We start from the raw sequence: 20,875 nt of genomic DNA, 5'->3' as shown, positions 1-20,875 counted from the left end.
AGCAGAAAATGCCCAGTCACATCCTGATCTCCTCCTCAGTGCTTACTAACAAGTACACTTAGGTACTCTGCCTCTGATTCCTCTGCAATGCTTCATAATAAGCCTCATCCATATTAGGTCCCATGATCCTGGTAATTTCTATGTTTTGTGGGTCTGTAATCATGAGCTATTTTTTAAAATTTTTTTGTGGGTTTTTTTTTCCCTTTATAGTATTTTAGGGCTCCCTAAAACAAACCTGATAAAATTCCTTCCTTGGAAATGACACACAGACTGTTGCTTCCTGACATCTGATTATACATTCTTGCAGCAGCTGCTCTTAAAAGTTCATCAAGAACATCAAGAAATATTTGCCAAAAGAAAAGAGTGCTCTTCCTCACACTTGTCCCATTTTTCTGTTCTTACCTACTTTTTCTCACTTTTTTTTTTTTAATGCAAACCATTTCTCTGATGAACAAGTCTTCTTTACTGACTCCCTTTCTGTAATTCCTTCCGTGTGTTTATTGTCCTTTGCAAAAAGTATGGAGTAAATGATTCCTACTCAGGTCATGTCATTTTGTTTACATTCTTAGTAAATATGAAGTGCTTGATTGGAGCCCTTTAGGCATGTCAAATATGAATCTCTTTTTCCTGAGTCTTCTATAAAAACAGGATGCTGAATTCTGTGGACCTAACCTGGCAAGGAATAGGTTTAATAAAATAAATAGGTGTCAGCGTCACAAATTTATTGACAATTATAGTTGTTTTTTGTTAAATTCTCTGCAGTTTAGCAGCTTACTAAACATGTAAAACAAAAAAATTATCTTTCTACAACTCATTTGCAATACCGACTTTATCTTTTGACAGAGCCCCATCGTTGCCTGGGAACCCTTAGTAGCCTGCTCCCTGCTGCAGCAGTGGAGCTGCTAACCCCATGGCACCACCGCAGTGGCTGAGCAGCCTTGGCCTGGGTAAAGCCCAGGAAATGGGGCAGGCTCGCAGTGTTTTGTGAAAATGACACATTTTTTGCTGTCTGATCAGTTAGAGGCTGGGAAGTAACAGATCACAGCTTGCTGCCCTTTAGCGATGTTAGCACTATGTCCTGTGAAAGACTGGAGTATGTTTTGCAAGAGCATCCTCAGACATCTTAATGGTGAAAAACCAGCAAGGCTTAGCTGAGCATGTGTGAGCAATGATCTTTTAGAGATTTACAGCTCACCCAGACTGGAGCAGACTTTCAGAGGAGCAAGAAAATGCATATCCCTGGCTGTAGAACGAGGCAATTGCTAAATGCTGCCTCCCTGTTCTTTCTCTGGAGTACAGGCAGCAGAAGGTATTTAAAATTTACTTTTTAAGAGACACATCCCCTGCTTCATCCTTCTCTCCATTCATCTAAGCTTTCTAATAGCAAGGCAGGGAATTTGCCTTGCCATGCTACCTAGAAATACATGATGCAAGTCCTTCACTGCAAGAATAAATTGCAGATCCTACAGAATCCCATTTGCTAGCCCACGTACACCACAAAAATTGTTGCTTCTCCTGCCTTTTAGAAACATATCACATACAACTATTTTCTAGCTTTCTGCTTTCCTTTCAGCCTTGGCTATTTCATTGCTTTGTCTCTCTCATGACATTTCCACGCTTCTTCAATGCAGAAGCAGTTTGGTTTATTAGGAAAGTTAAAGAGTTACACATGTGTGTTCTCTGATGGCTTTCCTATTCCTACCAGTCTTTTCTGATGGCTAGGCAACTTACTCAAAATTTATGTTTTGAGAGAAGGAAGGAGAATTGTAATAACTTTCTGAGGAGAAAAATATTTTCGTTTCTATTAGAGACTGATTCCCAGCTTTGAGCATTAGTGGGTTGTAAACCTCTCAGACAGCTGTCCCATAGCTATCCACTGAGCTATTTGTCAGGGTAGAAAAATGTGCCTGGTGAAACTGGTCACCGGCAGCCTGCAGCTAGACTGAACCAGGCTTTCAAAAAGGCTGCCAGACATTGCTGCACTTTTAATAGTCAAAATCCTACATTAGCATTTATGGGAACATTTATAGAGAGTTTGAGCAATTGTATGGTTTTTCTCCTAGATGTAATATTAAATCTCTGAAATACAAAAAATTGTTTGAAATGATCTCCAGTGTATGTGGAAAGACAGAGCAAGGAAGTGCTTCCCTCACCACCAAACCAGACCCCCTGCTCCTTCCCAGGCAAACATATCATATAATCTCATTTATAAACGTATCAAAGTCTGTGTTGAAACTGCTTTGATTTCCATCTGCATCCAGCTACTCTCACACAAAAGCTCTTTCAAGATCTTGTTCCTTTGATAGTTGGATACTTTTTTCTACTTTCCAGCTTACATGTCTTCAATTTACCTGTTGCTGAGCTGAACAAGCCCCATTTTTTCTGATAAAAGTTTTCTTATATCTGTAGTCATGCTCACATATCTTCTTTAAGTCTGTTGCAATTTGAATTCAAGTATCTCAAACACAAGTGACCAGAATTGTTTCTGTTGCAGTTTTACCATTATTAGAACAGAACTAGCATGTTTGTGTATCTACAGGAAGTATCTTATCTGATGAGTTTGCATGTCTCATGCAGTGCTAGTAGCCCAGAGTCACTCCCAGAATCAACTAATACCACCTAGATTCTTCTCTTCCTGTTGTCTTTGATTGTAGAGTCCCAGCTGATGGAGAAATTTCCTATTATTGACCACTAAGTTGATGGCCTTGGTGAGGTTTGTCTCATTTTGTATTGTGTGCTGGTCTCCTTTGTCTCATTTCTCTTGCTTCAGGACTTATATCTTGTATAATATTTCAGACTCCTACTACCTTTGACAGTACCTCATAGTTTTGTCATCAACACTCCTGCTTTTTGTGCAAAAGTCATCAATAAACATAGTAAGGCCAGTCCTCAAAGATTGTTCCTAGGACTATCTATCCCAGGCCATCGTTGTCTCTTCTTTAGCCTGTTCCTTACAATTCTTTTATTAAGTCCCATCTCTTCACTCCAAACTAGTTCTCCAGGTGGCATTGTATCAAATGTTTCACTGAAATCAGAATAGTCATCTTACCAGACTTCTGTCAGATGAACAGTCAGTTTTCTCACTCAGAAATATGTGTGGCAGGTCTGGTTATCACCTGCATTTGTCAGCTTTTATCCTCCTTCCTCATTCATTTTTAACACTTGTTTTTTCTTTTCAAAATCTGCTTGAACTTTTATGCCTATTTGAAAGGGAAGTGACTAGACTGTAGTTGCCTGCGTCATTTTTCCTCTTTCCTTACATTTATGTACTGTATTTGGTGTTCTGCAGTTACTCAGTTATTCAATCTTTAGTTGAACACAAGTGGGGATATGCAGAGAAACGACTTGCAAACAGCTCTGTGGGAGTTGCATATTTACAGCCATTGTGACTCATATCAAATTTGCTCAATTTACAACTGCAAATAATGTTTCTCTGGCTTCTATCTCTGTGAAAACACTCTCAGATTTTTAAACCAACCTGTGTCCATTTTGACTGCACACATTGGAGCTTTGGATCCTACTGCTTTTCTGTTCAGTCAGGATTTTGGTTAGAGATGTTCTCATTCTGCCTTCACTTTGTTTACAAAGGTTGTTTGAGGCAATCTTTGCAAAGGCCCGACCCTGAATTTTGACTTTGGTAAGGTATTATACATATTATACATATTAAAGACTCCTCACAGATGGATTGCATTCCATTTAGCATTCCCAGGATAAGATATATTCTAGCTGATATCTCTGTACTTTTTCCATTCTGTAGTGTTGGTGGAAGCAGAAAGTAGGACAGTTTATTTATATCTGCAGAGTAAGCGTTTCTGACTTTAAATGCGCTGGGGGCTGATGGTAGCATCTATTCATAGTTGTTCTTTAGAAGAACAACATATGCCTTATTATGCTTGTCATAGTTCTTCTGGTCTACAGATTAATCCTTTTTCTTTTTTTGTTATCTCAGATTTATATTGCTTTAGTTTATTCCATGTTAATGACTTGGGCCTTCGGTTGAAAGTGGGAATTATTTCACAGAATTTGGTGTTTGCAGGTGAAACTTTCTAGAGTCTACCTATGGTCAATGCAGATAGATTGGTCTTTCCAGGAGATTTCCTGGGATGAGATAATGAGCGTGGACTAGATTTCTGTTTTTCGGATGGCTAATTGTTAGAGATTAATCACACTTTAGGATATTTTTAAATGGCCAATAATCAAAAAAAGTGATGTTCTGAGCAACAAAAGGCCTAATTAAACTTCTGGGAGTGCACAGAGTTACAATAAGCTGTGACAAGACAATTCAAGACTGGGAGATCAGGGTAGAAGCTAAAACATGATATTCCACCTAATGCAGAGGGATCACTGCTTGCTGAGTGCTCTACTCAGGGACAGCCAGATGAGTCCCATCAGTTCAGAAACTGGAAGCAGTACAGCTGTGCCCAGAAAATGCAGTATTCCAGCCTTGCCATGGGCAAACCTGGTCAGCTTGGGTGAAGCATCATCCTTGTGAGATGGTGTTTTTCCTGGGAGCTGAAAATGGTGTGTTGCTGCACCGCAGTACAAATTGAGCTCGATCCAGGAGCTTGAGCTTGGTGCTGCCTTCTGCAGTCTTCTTATGGCACAAAGAGTGCTCTTAAATAATTTCCAGGGTCTACCCTCAGGTTTTATTCGGTTATTGAGGCTGTTCTGCCCCAGTGAAGAGAGGAAATACCTGTGCAAGAAAACAGTGTATTTTTCAGATGCTGTATAGAATAGCTTAATTTCTAATCCTTTCATGTAAAAATAAAAATACAGTAAAAAGAAAAAAGAGAAAAGTCCCAAATATGAGGAAAGTAAGATATTATTACATCACAGATAATGGAAGCTGTTATGATTTTACATCTGGGGATGGTAAAAACTTCTTGAATAAAATGACATGGAACATTACCATGACATTGGCCAAGACTGTAATGTTGCACAGAATCTGCAGTAAACAACACTGGTTATCTGAGAAAAAAAACCCCATAGTAATAAAGTGTATGGGGAAGCTTTCTCCTTTAATATTTTTTATTGCTTGGAAATGTAAACATTTTCTGACTCCACAGTGATTCAGTTCCAAGGTGACATTTGCTGCTGCTGAGCCCCATGGCTTGCTAGCACTGCCACACATCACTGTTGGGAGGGTGGAAGTGATGCACATTGAGGCTGCTCTGGTGGAAACACTGAGTGGACTCAGTCACTCTACTGTGCAGGTCCTCTGCAGCACCTTCTGTGTGTGTGGTGTCTTCTCATGGCAGGAGGAATGAGAAGGAATGAGTGAAGGGTGTCCACCAAACAGCGATGGCACAGGGAACGGTTTTTAGAGTGGCCTTCTGTTATTCAGTAACATGCTTCCATGTAAACTCTGAAACAGAATTAGTCAGTATTTTCCCCATCTGAAATGAAACATGGTTATGGTAGGAGTCTGGGGACTGTCCTCCTCTCCTCCACAGGCTTCATTACATGTGGTACATATCCATGGAAGTGCATCTTTGTCTGCTGATCATTTGAGTACCTACTAGCTTAGATATATAAATGTTTATGTTGCAGTTATACAATTGCCATTGTACAAGCACCCTGCACCTGCCCAGTCCCAGGGTAGTGAACAGCACTGGATTGCCACAGATCAGCCTCATGGCAAAACTGCCAGCCTGTCAGATTTGACTGGCTGCTTGCACTTACTAATGTCTTTGTCTCCTAAACAACATCAAGAAGAAAAAAAATCCAGTTGATTCTGAAATTGCATGTCTTCTTTCATTCTTAGGCAGGCACAATTTAAAGAAAAAAATCCCTATGCTTCTGCCATGTGCTTGAAGCATAAATCACATTATCCTTGTTCTTTTGGTCACAATAAATAAACAGATGTTGAAACTTGACTGCAAGATTACTATTGTTTTTCATTATTTCTCTTTCCTGAAAACATGAACAATTTATACTAAATGCAAATGAGTACAGATAGCAGGCACTTTCTGTCAGTTACTGTTTCTTCAAGGCCCTGTTAAAAGCTGTGTTTTCATCAACGCATACAACGTTTTCAATTTGTTTTAAAGACAAAAAATGCTAATTCTTCAGTGCTTAAGAAACAATCTAGACCAATTCCACAAGCCATTCAATTCTTTCTTAGTTAAAATAGCACAATTCTTTCTGAATTTAAACTAGAGAGTTTAACCCTAATTCAACAAGGCACTTAACCACTGCCCTAACTCCATCCTGTCACACCTTCTAAATTGAATGTGTGTTCATGTTTTCTGCTAAACTGAGACCTCTGCCAGCATCTTTTTTTGTCTTTATTGCACATATTATGAATTATTATCTGTTTTATGAATATGAGTACATTCCACTTAATACTCTAGGATATTTCCTGCCTCTGTACATGCACTTGAGGCTTGTACTGCTGATCATTTTCTTCATTGACTGATACTTGCCATCCACACTACAGTGTGCTTTACAGTTAATAGAACAACAAAAAGAATAAAAATTAGCATAAATTGTGTAATTTTATGTTATTTATAGTCAGGGATCTGCCATGCCTTGGTAGTGGCCAGCTGCAACACCCACGTATTCAGAGGAAGGGGTGTTCGTCTTTTGGCACATGGTGATGTTCGTCCTTTGGAAAAAAATAACACCATGTTGGTCCATCTTCCCGTAGTTGAGTTCCTTCTCTTCTCTTTGGATCCTTTCCACAGTGTCACTTCTTTTATTTTGCTCTTCGCCCAAAGTATGCTTTATGCTGCCTGTGTCTTGTCTCCTCTATAACAGTAGTTTCAATTAAAAAATTAACATAAAGTGGGATAATTCATGCTGTGCTTTCTTTCTAACTTGCATTTTTTATTGCATTATTATTGTTCTTTCTGCCCATGCTTTTTATTGGCTTGCCTTTTCTTGTTCATCCACAGATTTTTAGGTGTTTGGACTGGGCTGTGCTCTTAGGATCTCTGCAAATCTACTATGAGTAGATGAACATAGGACAACTTTTAAATCATTTTTGCTTTCATGAAGAAAAAAATCTCTGTGAAGATACTTTTTATAGGATGCTATCCTCACTGAGATGTGAAATATTGCCAAAAAAAGAGGAGTCATCTTTTGAGTCATCAATGATTTCAAATAAAATAGTTTTACATTAGGTGATGAAAAACATAAACAACCACTTAAACTGAAGCTGAAGAGAGAAATTTACTAAGACCTCTCCTGTTCTATTTCCGACTCCAAATGCAATACCAATTTTGCTTAAATATTTCCGTGAGATTCATGAAGAGCAAATGCCTCTGCAAAATATGGTCTTCCTAATCTCATCAGAGACATAATGCTTATTCCAAATAACATAATCACGTATGTTGTAGGATAAATTATCATGTACCTTTTTACTTAAATGCAAAAAAGAATTCTAATATCAAACTCCGATAGGTAACAGACAATACAGCTTGCTTTTGTGCAGGAATTGTATTGTTCATGATTCATAGCTTCAAAAATTGACTCAGGCATCCCAAGCCCAGGTGTACAACATTGTGTTTTAATTGTACTAGTAGTGGCTGTTTTTTGCTGTGTATTCTGCAGAGAAAGATCTGAAACAAAATATCATCATATTAGGTCATTTATTCAGCAGATCAAGAGATACAGGAACTCACTAGGGACAGGGGTTTGCCTCCAGAGGGTCTGTTGTTTGCACAGCAAGCAATACAGTTGAGCTGGTAACAGAGAGTAGATGCTGTGCATGGATTAAACCACACATGCTCCTTGCCATGATCTCCATTGGTTGTGATGGAAGGGCTTGAGAGGGCTGTGCTTCAGTGTAACTTCTCATTTGCTTGCAGAATATGGACGCCTGGCCTAGGTAGCACATGTGACCAACCGGGGGACTCACACACAGCTTCTTTGCAGCTCTCCTACAGCTTCAGCCCCTTGCTGGAGGTGTCCCCCAGTGAGGCCAGGGCACCAGGGAAATGTAGCCCTTTCTTTGTGTGCATGGTACCACTGACAGTAGAAAAAACAAAATTACTCCAGTGAGGGACAAGTGAATGGTGTGAATGCAGAAATTTTCAATGTTCCTGTTTCTACTCCTTTTGTCCCGGTCATGTGTGACTTGCAATGTGGCAGGTTGCCATTAAAGTAGATTTTCTCATTTCAGTGTGGAGAATTGTGACTGTTGCAGTCAACAATATGTTGTAAAAAGTTTTTCTTTATGTTATGCAATGAAGCCCTTTACCATAAATGTCGCAAGGGGGTAACTGTCGTGGGGTCTTGGTCCATGGGGGAAGAAAGACACACGACACGTAAAGGTAGTGAGACGAAGAGATGTCTGCCTGCTCAGTGCAGCAGGCAGCCTTTATTGAGCTTACTAAGTTCACACACAACACAAACATATTCTTACAACAACATCCAGGAATCCAAGCACCTGCACATTATCAAACTGTCCCAACCTTGTACTCCCCGCAACCCAAGGCCGTGTCCATGGAAACCATCCAACCAGCTCCACTGCTCCCATGGAACACGGCCCAACCTCTGCACTACCTCAAACTTTAATTGTGGGGCTTCACCCCACACATAAATATTTCTGTTTATTCTCTGAAAATTGTTACACTTCAATTTTCCTCATTTGCAGGATGAAAGAACAGCTGTTTTACCCTTATCCTGTTTTATCCTCATTCCACCTTGGTGTCCAGTGTTAATGTCCATTTTCAGGAGAAACAGCATGAGGAACAAAAAAAAATATATATAATAAGGTTCTTTCCCAGTACAGCCCCTGGTCTCCACGTCTCCAGCAGAGCACCACAAACCATGTTTCTCTGCTTTTCAGCACCATAAACATTTTCACACCATAGGCAGCTTTGTGCTACATTTGGGGAGGCATAGCATATCATGGGTCTTGTGCTACTGATGGAACGATGAGAGAAGGTCTTGTGCTATCTGCCAGGTAGGAAATTGTTCTTTCTAGGTGCTTGATACTATAGAAGAAGGGGAACCCTTCCTTTATCCTCCTAATGCTTGTAGTCCCTGGGAGATGTGCCACTTGACTTTCTCTTCTAGTCAGCTTTTTTCGCTCGGCCACAATAAGTTGTCCTTGTTGCCATCAGCAAACCTGCTCCAAACTGAGCCTGGAGTTAAAATTTTATTTAGGCAGTAGCAGTATCTCATGTATCTGACTAAGTCAGAAGTCCTGTGGGTGCATGTCAGCTCCTGTCCAAACTGACTGAGACTTGGAGGAGATGACCAAGTAGGTGAAAGCAAGTATTACTATTTCCAGTGGGGACATGGGCATAACTGTGAGTGAGTCAGCAATTAAATGCATGCAGGAGAGTGCCATCACTCAGAGGCTGCACTGAGCTCAGTAGGACCCCATGCAAAAGTGGTGTCGTCCCCCTAAAACACTTGATGCCAGTGTGAAGGCCTCAGCTTCCTAACTTCAGGGCTGAGCTTGTGCCTGACCTGCAGGATGGTGATTTACAAGATCACCCATCTACCACTTCATGGCCACAAACTTTCCAAATCTTGTTGGAAGTTTAGGCACGAAATGGGAATATTCATCTTTGGTGTGATTGACATTTACTGTGAATATAGGTATCATTGACAGTGTTAGCAAGTTGTGTTTTGAAAAAGGCAGACCTGTAGGATACTAAATTGGAATTTGAACTAAAAATCAGCAGAGGAATTACCATGATGACCACTTATGCTGGATGTTACTTTTGGTTACAATCACTTTACATATTTTATTTAAAAATGAATTGTCTACCTGTAGAAACAGTTGAGTAGTAGGATTTCTCTTTCCTGGGAAGTAGGAATGCTAATATAAGATTGAGGGTATTGTGAATGAATTTCAGTAGGACTTCATGCCAGAATGCTTTCTGAAATCAGGATTTCAGGAGTCAGTGTGGTGAGCTTGAACAACATATTTTTCTTTTAAAATTGCAGTTAAACTACAAACTGTAATGTCATAGATAAACATCAGAGAGTTTATTGTTATACATCTTGTGTTCTGTCATAATTACACTGAGCATGGCATTTTGTCTTTCTTTAATTTCTCTTACATTTGAGTAATGTGGTGCTGGCTGAATAGTGCATAAAGTATGTCAAGGTTGGTGTGTCAGTTCTCAGATTTTCATTCTTGAATTTCAAATATTACATTTCTTACTACCATGAACTTTGTAACCTCGTTACAGTGGATTTCTGCCTACTCTTAGCATCAAAACTGTCATAACAGTGTAGATTAATACCGGATTGGCCTATAGATTTTAGCTTTTTCATCCAGTCTTTCCTTGGAAAACAACCTTCTAGTGCTTTGGCTAATACTTAATCCTTTTATGGTTTAATTTTAATTTTAGAAGGTAAACTATGTCATCTTTTTAAGGGAAATTATTCTGAGCATGGTTGCAAATTTAAAGCAAAAGGTACTTAGGGGTTGTACTGTAATTGTTAATTTGAATAAGGGAGGGGAAATTAAAATTGTAATTATTCTAATCTATCATTTTTTTCTATCATTAAATATAGCCCATTGAATGCAGCCTAAGTGCCCATTATCTTTGTTGGTTTTCAGATGGTTTTTCACCTGTGCTATAGCATGCTGGGTGAAGAGGCTTTTTTGAACAGATAATTAATTACACATAGCATTAGAATGTCATTATTTTTGTCTTCCTGTTTAAAATATTCTTTTGTTTCAGTAGCTGATAAATATATTACAACTATTAGTTTTAATTGTCATCTTATGCTTCTATACATTTACGTTATTGTATAAAACTGCCTTCACTAGTTTAAGGATACTGTGAGTGCTGGTTTGGCTCAGAACTTAAACTGGGAAAGAACTTTAATTGGGAAAGAAAATGTCTTTAAGACATTTTCTCCATTACTGACATTCTTAGATCTATGAATTGAAACAGTTCCATGCATTTTTAAAAATTCTCAGTCGGACTGTTGTTTTCAGAAGAAAGCATTTTCCAATCATGTCTGCAAGCCTGAGTTGGCAGTTTGAGGGATATACAAACAAATTGGACTGTGAATGCAAGAAACATTGGTCGTATTCATTTCCATTGTCCAAGGAAACAAAGATGGAAAATTCAAACAAAAATACTGAAAGACTTCTTTTACTTTGTTGTTTTAAAAATGTGATTCATTGTAATCAACATAAAGAAGAAAGGTTTTACAAAAATAAAGACATTTACAGAACTTGCCGTGGTTTCCAGATGTTCCCCTCCAAGTCTGAGTGGGTAGAGCGTCTATACTCCCATGGACTTCTTCTGGTCAAGGAGGCTGTGCCATACTGGTACCAGTAGTACTTACTGCTTCACCTGCTGCTACCTGGACACGAACCTCATCCCTTGTCCCCACACATTGTTTGTCCTTCACATCATGGTACCTGTTAGAGTACCTTGTGGAGTAGGTGTGAGGCAGCAGATCCAAGAGTGAAGCTTTATAGCATCACTGAAAGGTGTTGGCTGTTGCACAAGAAGCAGGAAAGTCCTTGATGGGAAAAAAACTGTCCTTGCCACAGTGCATCCACCAGTCTGAAGACAAAAGGAGGGTATCTGAGAATAATTTGCAAAAGGCTGAGGACATTTGATCATATAGGTCCTGGGGTGGTGTGTTCGTAAAGCTCTGTATTTAGTAAAGTCTGGAGTTTTACTGAGTTCTTGCAAGAACATTATTGGGAGGCCTTATTAGACTTACAGAGCATTTGCCATGGCTTTATTAACATCTGTGAGTTTTTAATTAAGATATGGACAACTTGAGGGAGCAACTGAATGGTTCCCTAATGAATTTGTTACAATAATTTCCCTCAGAAAGCACATCTGAGCCTAACTTATATTCCTGCAATTAATTTATGCAATTTATTTTAGTAAGTGCTGTAGTTTTCCCCTGTAATTGTTCGCTGAATTGACAGGTTTAATTTCGTGTAACATGAGAACCTGCAGTACTAAGCTTGCAGTGCTTCATAAAAGTTGGTATTACATGTTGTGCTGTTGGATTTTGGCAAGAAGAAGGCAATAAAATATTCCTGCAAAATAGAAATGTCCAAAGGACAGATATTAAGGCCAAAATTAAAAAAAAAAAAAAATTATTCTCCAAAAGTAGCTGTTAAAGCCATATTTAATCACACAGGTAAGTGGCCAGATTTTTGCAGGTGCAGCTTTAGAGCTTATGATCCAGCAAAGTACTTAGCCATGTGGGCTGTGCGTCCCCTGCACACCAAAGAGCGGTTTCCAGAAGAGGGTTCAAAGATTTGATGGCAAGAACATTTCCAAGCACACCACTGGCTCTTGCTGTCCCTTCCCAGTGAGCTCCAGAGCTCGCAGGATGTATCCCTATATAATAAACATCAGATATGTGCTGAAATGCCCTTGGAGTCCTACATGTGTGATCCCTGGATGCTCAGCGCTGCTGAAGTGTGGATGCGTATTTAAAACCTGAAGTGGAGATTTAGGATTCTAAATTTAGTTAACTCTTAAAAAAACATCCTTGGCTTTTCTCTCAAATGGATGATGTTTGTTGTGATGAAAATAACACTAGAAATTGCACCTTTGTTGGTCACAATACTGGCTTCCATGGTTTCCTTGGCAGTAGATCAGACCCACTGTCCTCCTGTCACAGACACATCATCCATACCATCACTTGCACAGCACAGTGCTGGTGACTGCCCCAGAGCATCCCTGCACACCACTGTGTTTTCATTCTCCATGTGCCAATCAGATCATAAACAACATTTATAGAAACACAGAGCTTTGACTTTTGACATCATGTACATTTTCCCTCCTTTTTCTAACGTTTTTCCCATATGCTGCTATTCTGTGCTTTCCTCCTGCCCTCTGTTTATCTTTCTGCCTGGTAGCATTTGCAGTCTGAATCCTGGGCTGCATCTAAAGGAGTGTGGCCAGCGGGTCAAAGGAGGTGATTCTACCCCTCTACTCTGCCCCTGTGAGACCCCACCTGGAGTACTGCATACAGTTCTGGTGTCCCCAACATAAGAAGGACATGGAACTGTTGGAGCAAGTCCAGAGGAGGGCCAGGAAGTTTATAGCAGGACTGGAGCACCTCCCCTACAAAGACAAGATGAGAAAGTTGGGGCTGTTCAGCCTGGAGAAGAGAGGATTGCATGGAGACCTCAGTCTGCTTCCAATATTTGAAGAGGGCCTACAGGCAAGTTGGAGAAGGACTCTTCATCAGGAACTGTAGTGATAGGGCAAGGAGTAATGCATACAAATTGAAAGAGGGGAAATTTAGGTTAGATATTAGGAAGAGACACTTTACTGTGAGGGAGGCTAGACACTGGAACAGGTTGCCTGGGAAGGTTGTGGATGCTCCAACCCTGGCAGTGTTCAAAGCCAGGTTGGATAAGGCCTTGAGCAACCTGGTTTAGTGGGAGGTGTCCCTGCCCATGGCAGAAGGGTTGGGACTAGATGATCTTTAAGGTCCATTTCAACCCCTTAACATTCTATGATTCTATGACTCCATGCTGTGTGGACTGGCAGAAGGACTGATCAAGCCCCGGACTGGGAAATCTCATTGATGCGAATCTCTGGGACACCTTGGAGGAGTTTCAGCCTCTTCACCTCTGGTGGACAAATAACTTGCAATACATGGGGTTGGAGTGGTTTTGCAGCAGTGTGGTCCAAGCTGAGTTCAGCCTCCCAGATGCAACAAAGGGCTGAGGCATGACTGGGGCAAGGGGCCATCAAAGAAGGCAGAGGGAAGTGAGAGGGTGAGAAAAGGGATTGAATTGTGATTGTGAATTGTGATTGAATTACAACATCAGCTTAGAAATCTACTGACATTGCTCACAGGAGATGGGACAAGAACGTCCCAAGGCTGTGGATAAGGACAGGTTATCTCTGTACCTCTGTGCCTGCCCCTTCCCCAGCTGATAAGCTCCTTCTTCTCTACCAGCAGCACCAAGACACTGCTTTTCTAGGGCTTCAGCAAAATGATCCTGTGATTTTTTTTTTTTTTATGATGGGAGGTCCCAGCAGCACAGACATGGCTACCCAGCCAGCAGCACGCAAGCTCTGGCTGGGTATGCAGAGCAAGGAGTGAGCCCGGAGCAGACCCTCTGCTGATGTAACTATTGGGAAATGACAGATGTCATGTGTTCTGGCCTGTTCTTTCTTGTCCCACAGTGTCACACTTGCTTAGCAGCTTCCCTTTTCAGATGCATCAGAGAGCTCAATTTAATACAAATCAGATTTAGAAATAAAGATTCAAATGCGTGAGAAGGAAGAAAAGTGAGAGGAGAATCACAGAAATTACATCCCATTTGGGGGTTTAACACTTTTTATCTTGCAAAAACCACCAATGGTTCCCCTTGCTATGCTATCATCTAAAGGATAAAAATAGAAATTTTTCATTAGTTTAATATTATAATGCTGTATTTTGAATACTGACCCTCAAGGCACCCTGTATCTCTGTTGTTCCTTTGTCTTTCACTGACAAGCAAATTAGCTCTTCATATCTAGAAAATAATGAAATCCTGATGCTGGATTTTCTCTTCTTCAAAGTGCAAGTTTTCTGGTTTAGCCCATGATTCAGTGTGTGCTTCTAAAATGGCTTGGTTATTCTGCTTGCTCTGTTCTGGGGTTTGCAGGGTTTACATTGGTTTATTTCTGTAAATAGGCTATAGAGAGAGCCTAAGATGGACAGAGCTTAAGTTAATACCAATAAAACAGAGTGGAGTGGTAAACTTTTAGCTTTCCTTGACTTTAAACTTCGTAAGAATCATAGGCTAGTGATGTCTCAGAATTATCAAAGTCCTTCACAAAGTGTTAATAATTATCATACTGCTTTAGAGAAAGAATGAGTTTATTTATAATACCTGGACCATGTACCAAGACACTACCCACAGGTCCATAGTTCTCATTTGTTACATTTGGATGGAGGAGGGGAATAATCAGTCACATGCCACTCTATAATTCTAGATCTCGTGGGTTCACAATGTCTGTGTCCTCTTCTTAAAGCATCTTCCTTCCAGTTTCAGAAATCAGTAGAAAAACTGTTCCTGTTTGGTTTCTGGGTCACTCCATACTGTAGAGCAGAGCATCTCCATTCATTCTTCTTTTTCCAAGCTTCTTGTGAGAATGGGTTAGTTGTGGTACTAATGTTTGTGCAAATGTGTAGCTTAAGAGGAGATGTACTTTCTCTGATGAAAAAGTTCAAAAGTAGGTCAAAAATAAGGGCCAGTATCTCATCCTGGTAGGCACTGAATGCAGCTCCTGACAGTCTTGTTTTCCTCAAATTCAGCACAAGTGGATGGGAGCAGAACAAAAGCAGTATCAGGGGGGTTGGGTATCACTTATCTCAGAACTAGGTTGTGTTCTTCTTGGGATATCATCAAGATCTCAGATATATGATTTAAAATCTTTACTCCTGTACAGATTAGTGGTGATTTTTTTTTCCCACACCTGGGCTTCTTCAAGTCTGACAGGAAATCCCTAAATTTCACTTAAACACCTTTTCCCATATATAATAGGGCTTGGGATTCAAAGGAATTCATTGAAGCACGCTCTCCAAATGGCATTTAAGTTCCCAAGAAAAAACAGTAACAGGAAGAGTTGTTTTAATTAGCACATGAGCTGTGCAGCAGCTAATGTATTCCACCTCTTCACTGTTGTAAAAGGAGCAGACTTCTTGGTAGCATGAAGCGAGCAGAGAAGAGGGATTGTGTTCTGCTCTCCATATGCTGCACAGCCCCATTCATGGGCAAGGTGTAAACGGGAGGTGATTTGTAGCAGCCTGCCACTTGTTCAGAACAAGCTTCTGTTGTTCTCCAGGCTGAAAAGAAACTCAGCTCCCTTCTACAGCCCTATTGCAGTGCAATAGGTAGACAGCACCTTCAAAGATTTTAATTTCAACAATAAGGGATTGCAAAGAAAATTTATTTTTTTAATTTACATTTTAAAAAGGAATTACTGGATGTCAGGCTGGAAAAAGAGATCCCTGGACGTGATATTTCTTGACTGAAAGTCCCAAGAAAGCCCCATTTTTGAGAAACCTTTGAAATTACACCTCTTTTCCCTCTGTCTGGTCAGCCTTAAACTGGTGCCACACTGGATCTTCAACTCCAGTGTCCCCCTGGGGTCCCAAACTGGGTCCACCACCGCACTCTGATGCGGGCACTGGAAACAGACATTGGGCCACTCCCTGCTCTGGTGCTCCTCAAGATACACTCTGTGTTGCCAGAAGGCAGAGTTGAACACAGCCCAGTGCACTAAGGCTTACACACCTGTTGTGTTGGTTAATGAAATGATGTGGCCTGAGAAACACATGGTGAGGGTGAGTGATTTTATGACCTCCTCCAGCCCATGAATGTGTCAGTACAAGCTGTGAAGAAAAGCCCAAGCTCCAAACAGCATTTCCCTGGCAATGAGGTTCAAGTAATGAGTGATGTTGCAGAGGCTGTACTTCACTGAGAAATTGCTCAAGAGAAGAATGACCCAGTAACAAAAAGCTGGGCCAGGCAAGGTGAGGAGCATCGCTAGGGCTTCCAGCTACGAAGGCAGACCATGTCTGCTGGAAACTGCCCTGCAGTTCCAGAAGTGGGAAGTGACAAGCTGATTTGAAATGAATTTTGGTCAGAGTATCAGAGCATGCAGATCTTTCACATACATTAAACAGAAGTATTCCTCTAAGTTATTTTGCACTCATTAAAAAAATTTACTAATTTCAAGTCCAAAAATATAAGAGCGTCTGCCTTATAATTATAACATGGAAGTCACTGAGGTCCAGTTCATGCTTGCTTCATTGCTTTGTGGGTTATAATGGCATAAATCCTCAGCAGCTTGGTTTGATGTAGCCCTGCAGCAGCCATTTTATCTGTTCTATTACACCATCTGGGGATCCAGCTTGGAGCTTCTCAACAAAAAATATTCAGACAAATGAAACCTCAGATGGTCTAATCACCATCTTGTAGGAGTAGTTTCAGACCTCTATAAGTGTGTGTGTGTATGCATATATGTTATATATATTTTAAATATATATAAAAATTCTGCTGTGCAGAACGCACAGATGTGAAAGAGTAATGCAGGTTAGCTGTTAAAAATTCCCTGTACATTTTGAAAGTACTACCTTTTTTATTTTTTCTTTAGCATATAAGGATTCTGTCTTTCTACAGTTGTAGAGGAAATTTTGTTCAGGGTCCTCCTACCCAAAAATCCAAGTGCTTTCTTGAGAGTTTCGATGCCTGTTTTCAGTGTCAGGCTCCACAGGCACAGCACGATGCAAGGCAGCAGGCACTGGACCTGCAAGGAGACCCTGTCCTCTCAGCAGGATTCTGCGTAGACATAGAGTTTTGCTGGTGCAGGATCAGTTGTGGAGCTGGAAGATGGAGACACAAACCACTACAGCAGCATCCCTGGAGAAGACAATAGCAATAAGCAGGAGTTAGTGCATTGGTGTGCACATGTGGCAAGAAGGGTTATTTTTTGATGGATCTACTGCCACAGGGACAAGGAGTCAAGTGGGAAAGAGGCAAGCAAAGATGTCAAAAGGAGTAGTGCTGTGTTGACAAGGCAATAAAAATAGCAGGTGACCCACTTATCTCTCACTTGGCTAATTCTTATCAGCAGGTCAGCTGAGAAAGCATTTTTTCAATGCTTTTGTGCAATATAGGTCCTGTGGTGAGGGGGATGGAGTCAAGACTAATAATTTCTCTTTGCCAAGGCACTGCCTGGCCACCTGGAGGGACCTTTTACATCATCCTGTAATTGGAGTTTGACCTCAGTGGACAATAAGCATTATACCTTAGCAGAAGTGTTTGATAAAATATATTAAAAGTAGTAACTGTGCCACTTTGAGGGATAAAGGCTTTTTTATGGTAATACAGCTCTTTCAATGTGTGGCTGTCATTTCTGCTGTATTCAGCAGAAACTCTTCCCATTTTTCTTATCGCAAAGGTAGGAAATGTCTTTGGAGTCAGCAGTATGCCAGCAAGAGCCCAGATATGATGCCTGAGGAGCAGTTCCCCTCTTCATGACTGTTTTGCCCAAGGAGATCTGCAAACCATCTGGCTCCTTTCCACATAGTGGGGGACTCTTCTTTGGGGCCTGCTAGCATAGGCCCTTTTGTTTGCTGTGGAGAGCAAAACATACCCTGTGCCAACAAAAATGCTGGGTGATTGAGATTACAAATGTTAAAGAGGTGCTGTTCACTTTGCATGCTGTCTAGGATTTTTGTTTTCTTGCTTACCTTGTGCCGCACTGAGGACATGCTATCCAACAAGCCCCTGAGTTTCTGGAATAGAACATGATGAAACTAATTAAAAATTTCCTCCCAATTATCCTTTTCTTACTGCTTATTATCAAAACACATGGAAGTTTTTCACTCACTGAGCTGCATGTTTGTTTATTTCTTTAGGCTGTGACTCCTTACTGAACCTGACATCTCAGAAAGCCACAGATGCAGTGGACAGTATCTTTCAGTCCCTCAGGGATATTGCAAGAGTTCGAATGCACATGAAACAGTTTAATTCCATACGTAATCCAGGCAGCAACACCCACCAGGCAAGTGGATCTTTCTTTTCCCTGTGTATGTTATTTCTCTAGCACACTGTCAAAATTATAACACTAATTTTGTTGATGTGCTAACACTATATGCATTCTGCCCACGTAAAAGGGATTTAAGTATAGATTTTATAATTGACCTAATCATCAAGAATTTCCTTAAGTCCTTTGTCCAAACTTAAGCATATCCATGTCAATGTCAACAATTAATTATCTGAGGAAGAAATTTGAGCTCTGCTCTGCAGCATTGTGATATGACAAAAAATGCCTGTGACATGCAGGGCTAGATCTAGGTGGTTCTTGACTAAGACCTATCATGACGTAGCAAAACAGGATTTCCACATCCATACAGCAAAAGTATTCCCCATGTATTTTCTCTTCCATCCTTATGAGTGTGAGAGGGAGACCCATTTGTAAATAGGTGACAAATGCAGCTTCTGTTTCTAAAATAGGAACATATGAACTGTGATATTACTTTAGGTCATCAGGACTAATAGACAATGTTTTTCTTTCTCTCTGTCTCCCCCAAAGTGTTTTACCTATTTCAGTTAAAAATAGAGTTTTACAACGGAAAGCAATGATTTAGAGAGAGACCATGAAACTTGATTCTAGCCTTGAGCCAGAAAAAAATCCTTCCAAACTCGTAACAGTGCTGTGGGCCAGCAAAGGGATGTATTTTAAATTAACCGTTGCTTTGTAAGAACAGTAATCATGACTGTTGCAAAATGTTGCTGGAAATCTAAGGTGGAGAAAACCTGTTCCTGAAGTCTCCTAACAGTTAGGACCAATCTGGTGTCCAAAATGGGGAAAATTATTGAACATTTAATACCGTTCAGTGTGGGGGCAGTGAGGTGTAGTTAGCATCAGTATGTTCTTTGCATATAATCCAGGTTGTCTGCTTAGGGATAAGCGCTGTAACACAGCAAGGGATATATTAACACCTTGCAGCCCCTTAATCTGGCCATGTGATCAATTTAATTGCTTGAATAGGACGAACCTTCTGCTGAGGGAAGTCCAGGAGGTTTATAATGGTAGAAATAAGCAGGCAGTACGTGATTGTCCATCATACATACAGCTCTCTACCAATGGGCCTCTCTGTTGACTGGCAGGTGTTAAATGCATGGGTTGTGTGTGATCAGTTTAGCTCCTCTGAAGAAGTAGTGCCCATCCTATGACTATACACATTCCCAGCTCTGCCTACTGTTATGGCAATGAGTTTAGCCTATACACACTTTTTCACTTCGTCCGTTAGAAGCTGGGAAGGCTCCATTTCTTCTTAAGACTCACAAAAAGGCAAAAAGTGGGAATTGGCTTGTGTCTTAGAAGGACTTTTTATAGCACTGAAGTTTGTATGTCTTACATAAAATGACAGGTGTTTTCATCAGGTTATCAAGGCAGTTCATGTAGTGACCATGCAAGAAGAGACTATTTTTTTTGCCTGATATTGAAACTACTTGCATTTTGATCTAAGTATATTTCTCCCTTCCTCCTTCCTCCTTCCCTTCCTCTATCCCTATATCCATTCCTCCTTCCATCCCTGACTCTCCTTTTCTCATTCTTTTTCTTTCTCTCTCTCTTTCTCTCACTTCTTTTTATAATCTTGTCTGAGATGTAGTCATTGATGTTTCTAACAGCTATTTTAAACATAGTTTGAGCCCCCCAAAAAGACTCCTTAAAATTTAATAGATTAATTTAAAATCATAAAAGATTTTAATAATATTTGAAACTATCACAGTTTAAAAAAGTAAGTGATCATACTATCTACATTTTAGTATCTGTATAGCCTAACCAGATTGTTTTGAAGGGCACTAAGTTTTGGTGCTGAAAATTCAGACATGCAAAATCATAGCACATTTTTAACGTCTTTCGAGTACATAGTTTTGTCTGAAGTCAGATGATGTTTTTCCTTTAATTTTGTGCAGTAAGCCTCTCTGTTAAACTGTGATTTGATCTCTGCTCCATTTCATTCCTAATGTTTTTCTGTTCCTCACCTATGAAGATATTAAACAGATTTTTATACATAGGATTTCATGACTGCATGTGTATTTTCAAACAGTTCTTTATTGTGTGACTAGATTTGACAGAAATCTTAACATGTTCTAAAAGATCCTGCAGCTCATGTCTGCTGTAATTTGCTTTGTTGGCTCAATTAAAAATTATGCACATGTTGTGAGAAGAACTAAATGAGTAGTATAAATATTTGTTGACAGGCTTGTATTCAAAAACTGTAAGTTTTGTTTCTCACTGTAGAGTGTTGGATGAAAAACATTTCTTTAATGACTCTAGAAAATTTTAGTTTCAAGCCAAGTGGCTTGCTTTTTATTTTCCATCCATTCTAACTTTTATTTTGCAAGATGTCTCTTGTAGATATCATCTTTGCAAAATTAATGACGTTACACTTG

The 20,875-nt window shown here is 40.1% G+C and overlaps 1 protein-coding gene across 1 annotated transcript in view; it reads left to right on the top strand.

Annotated features, from left to right (window-relative positions):
* Nucleotides 1-20,875, top strand: part of SCFD2 (sec1 family domain containing 2) — a 199,310-nt gene that overhangs the window by 165,852 nt on the left and 12,583 nt on the right. Inside the window, exon 6 of the mRNA XM_027676388.1 lies at nt 18,328-18,473. Within this exon, the coding sequence (XP_027532189.1) occupies nt 18,328-18,473 (146 nt within the window). The remainder of the gene's footprint in view (nt 1-18,327; nt 18,474-20,875) is intronic.

The sequence above is a fragment of the Neopelma chrysocephalum genome, unplaced genomic scaffold, assembly GCF_003984885.1.
Source record: "Neopelma chrysocephalum unplaced genomic scaffold, ASM398488v2 Primary Assembly neopelma1_42, whole genome shotgun sequence".
Lineage (NCBI taxonomy): Eukaryota > Metazoa > Chordata > Aves > Passeriformes > Pipridae > Neopelma > Neopelma chrysocephalum.
The sequence above is the reverse complement of the archived record's forward strand: the minus strand, read 5'-3'. Positions and strand labels throughout refer to the sequence as shown.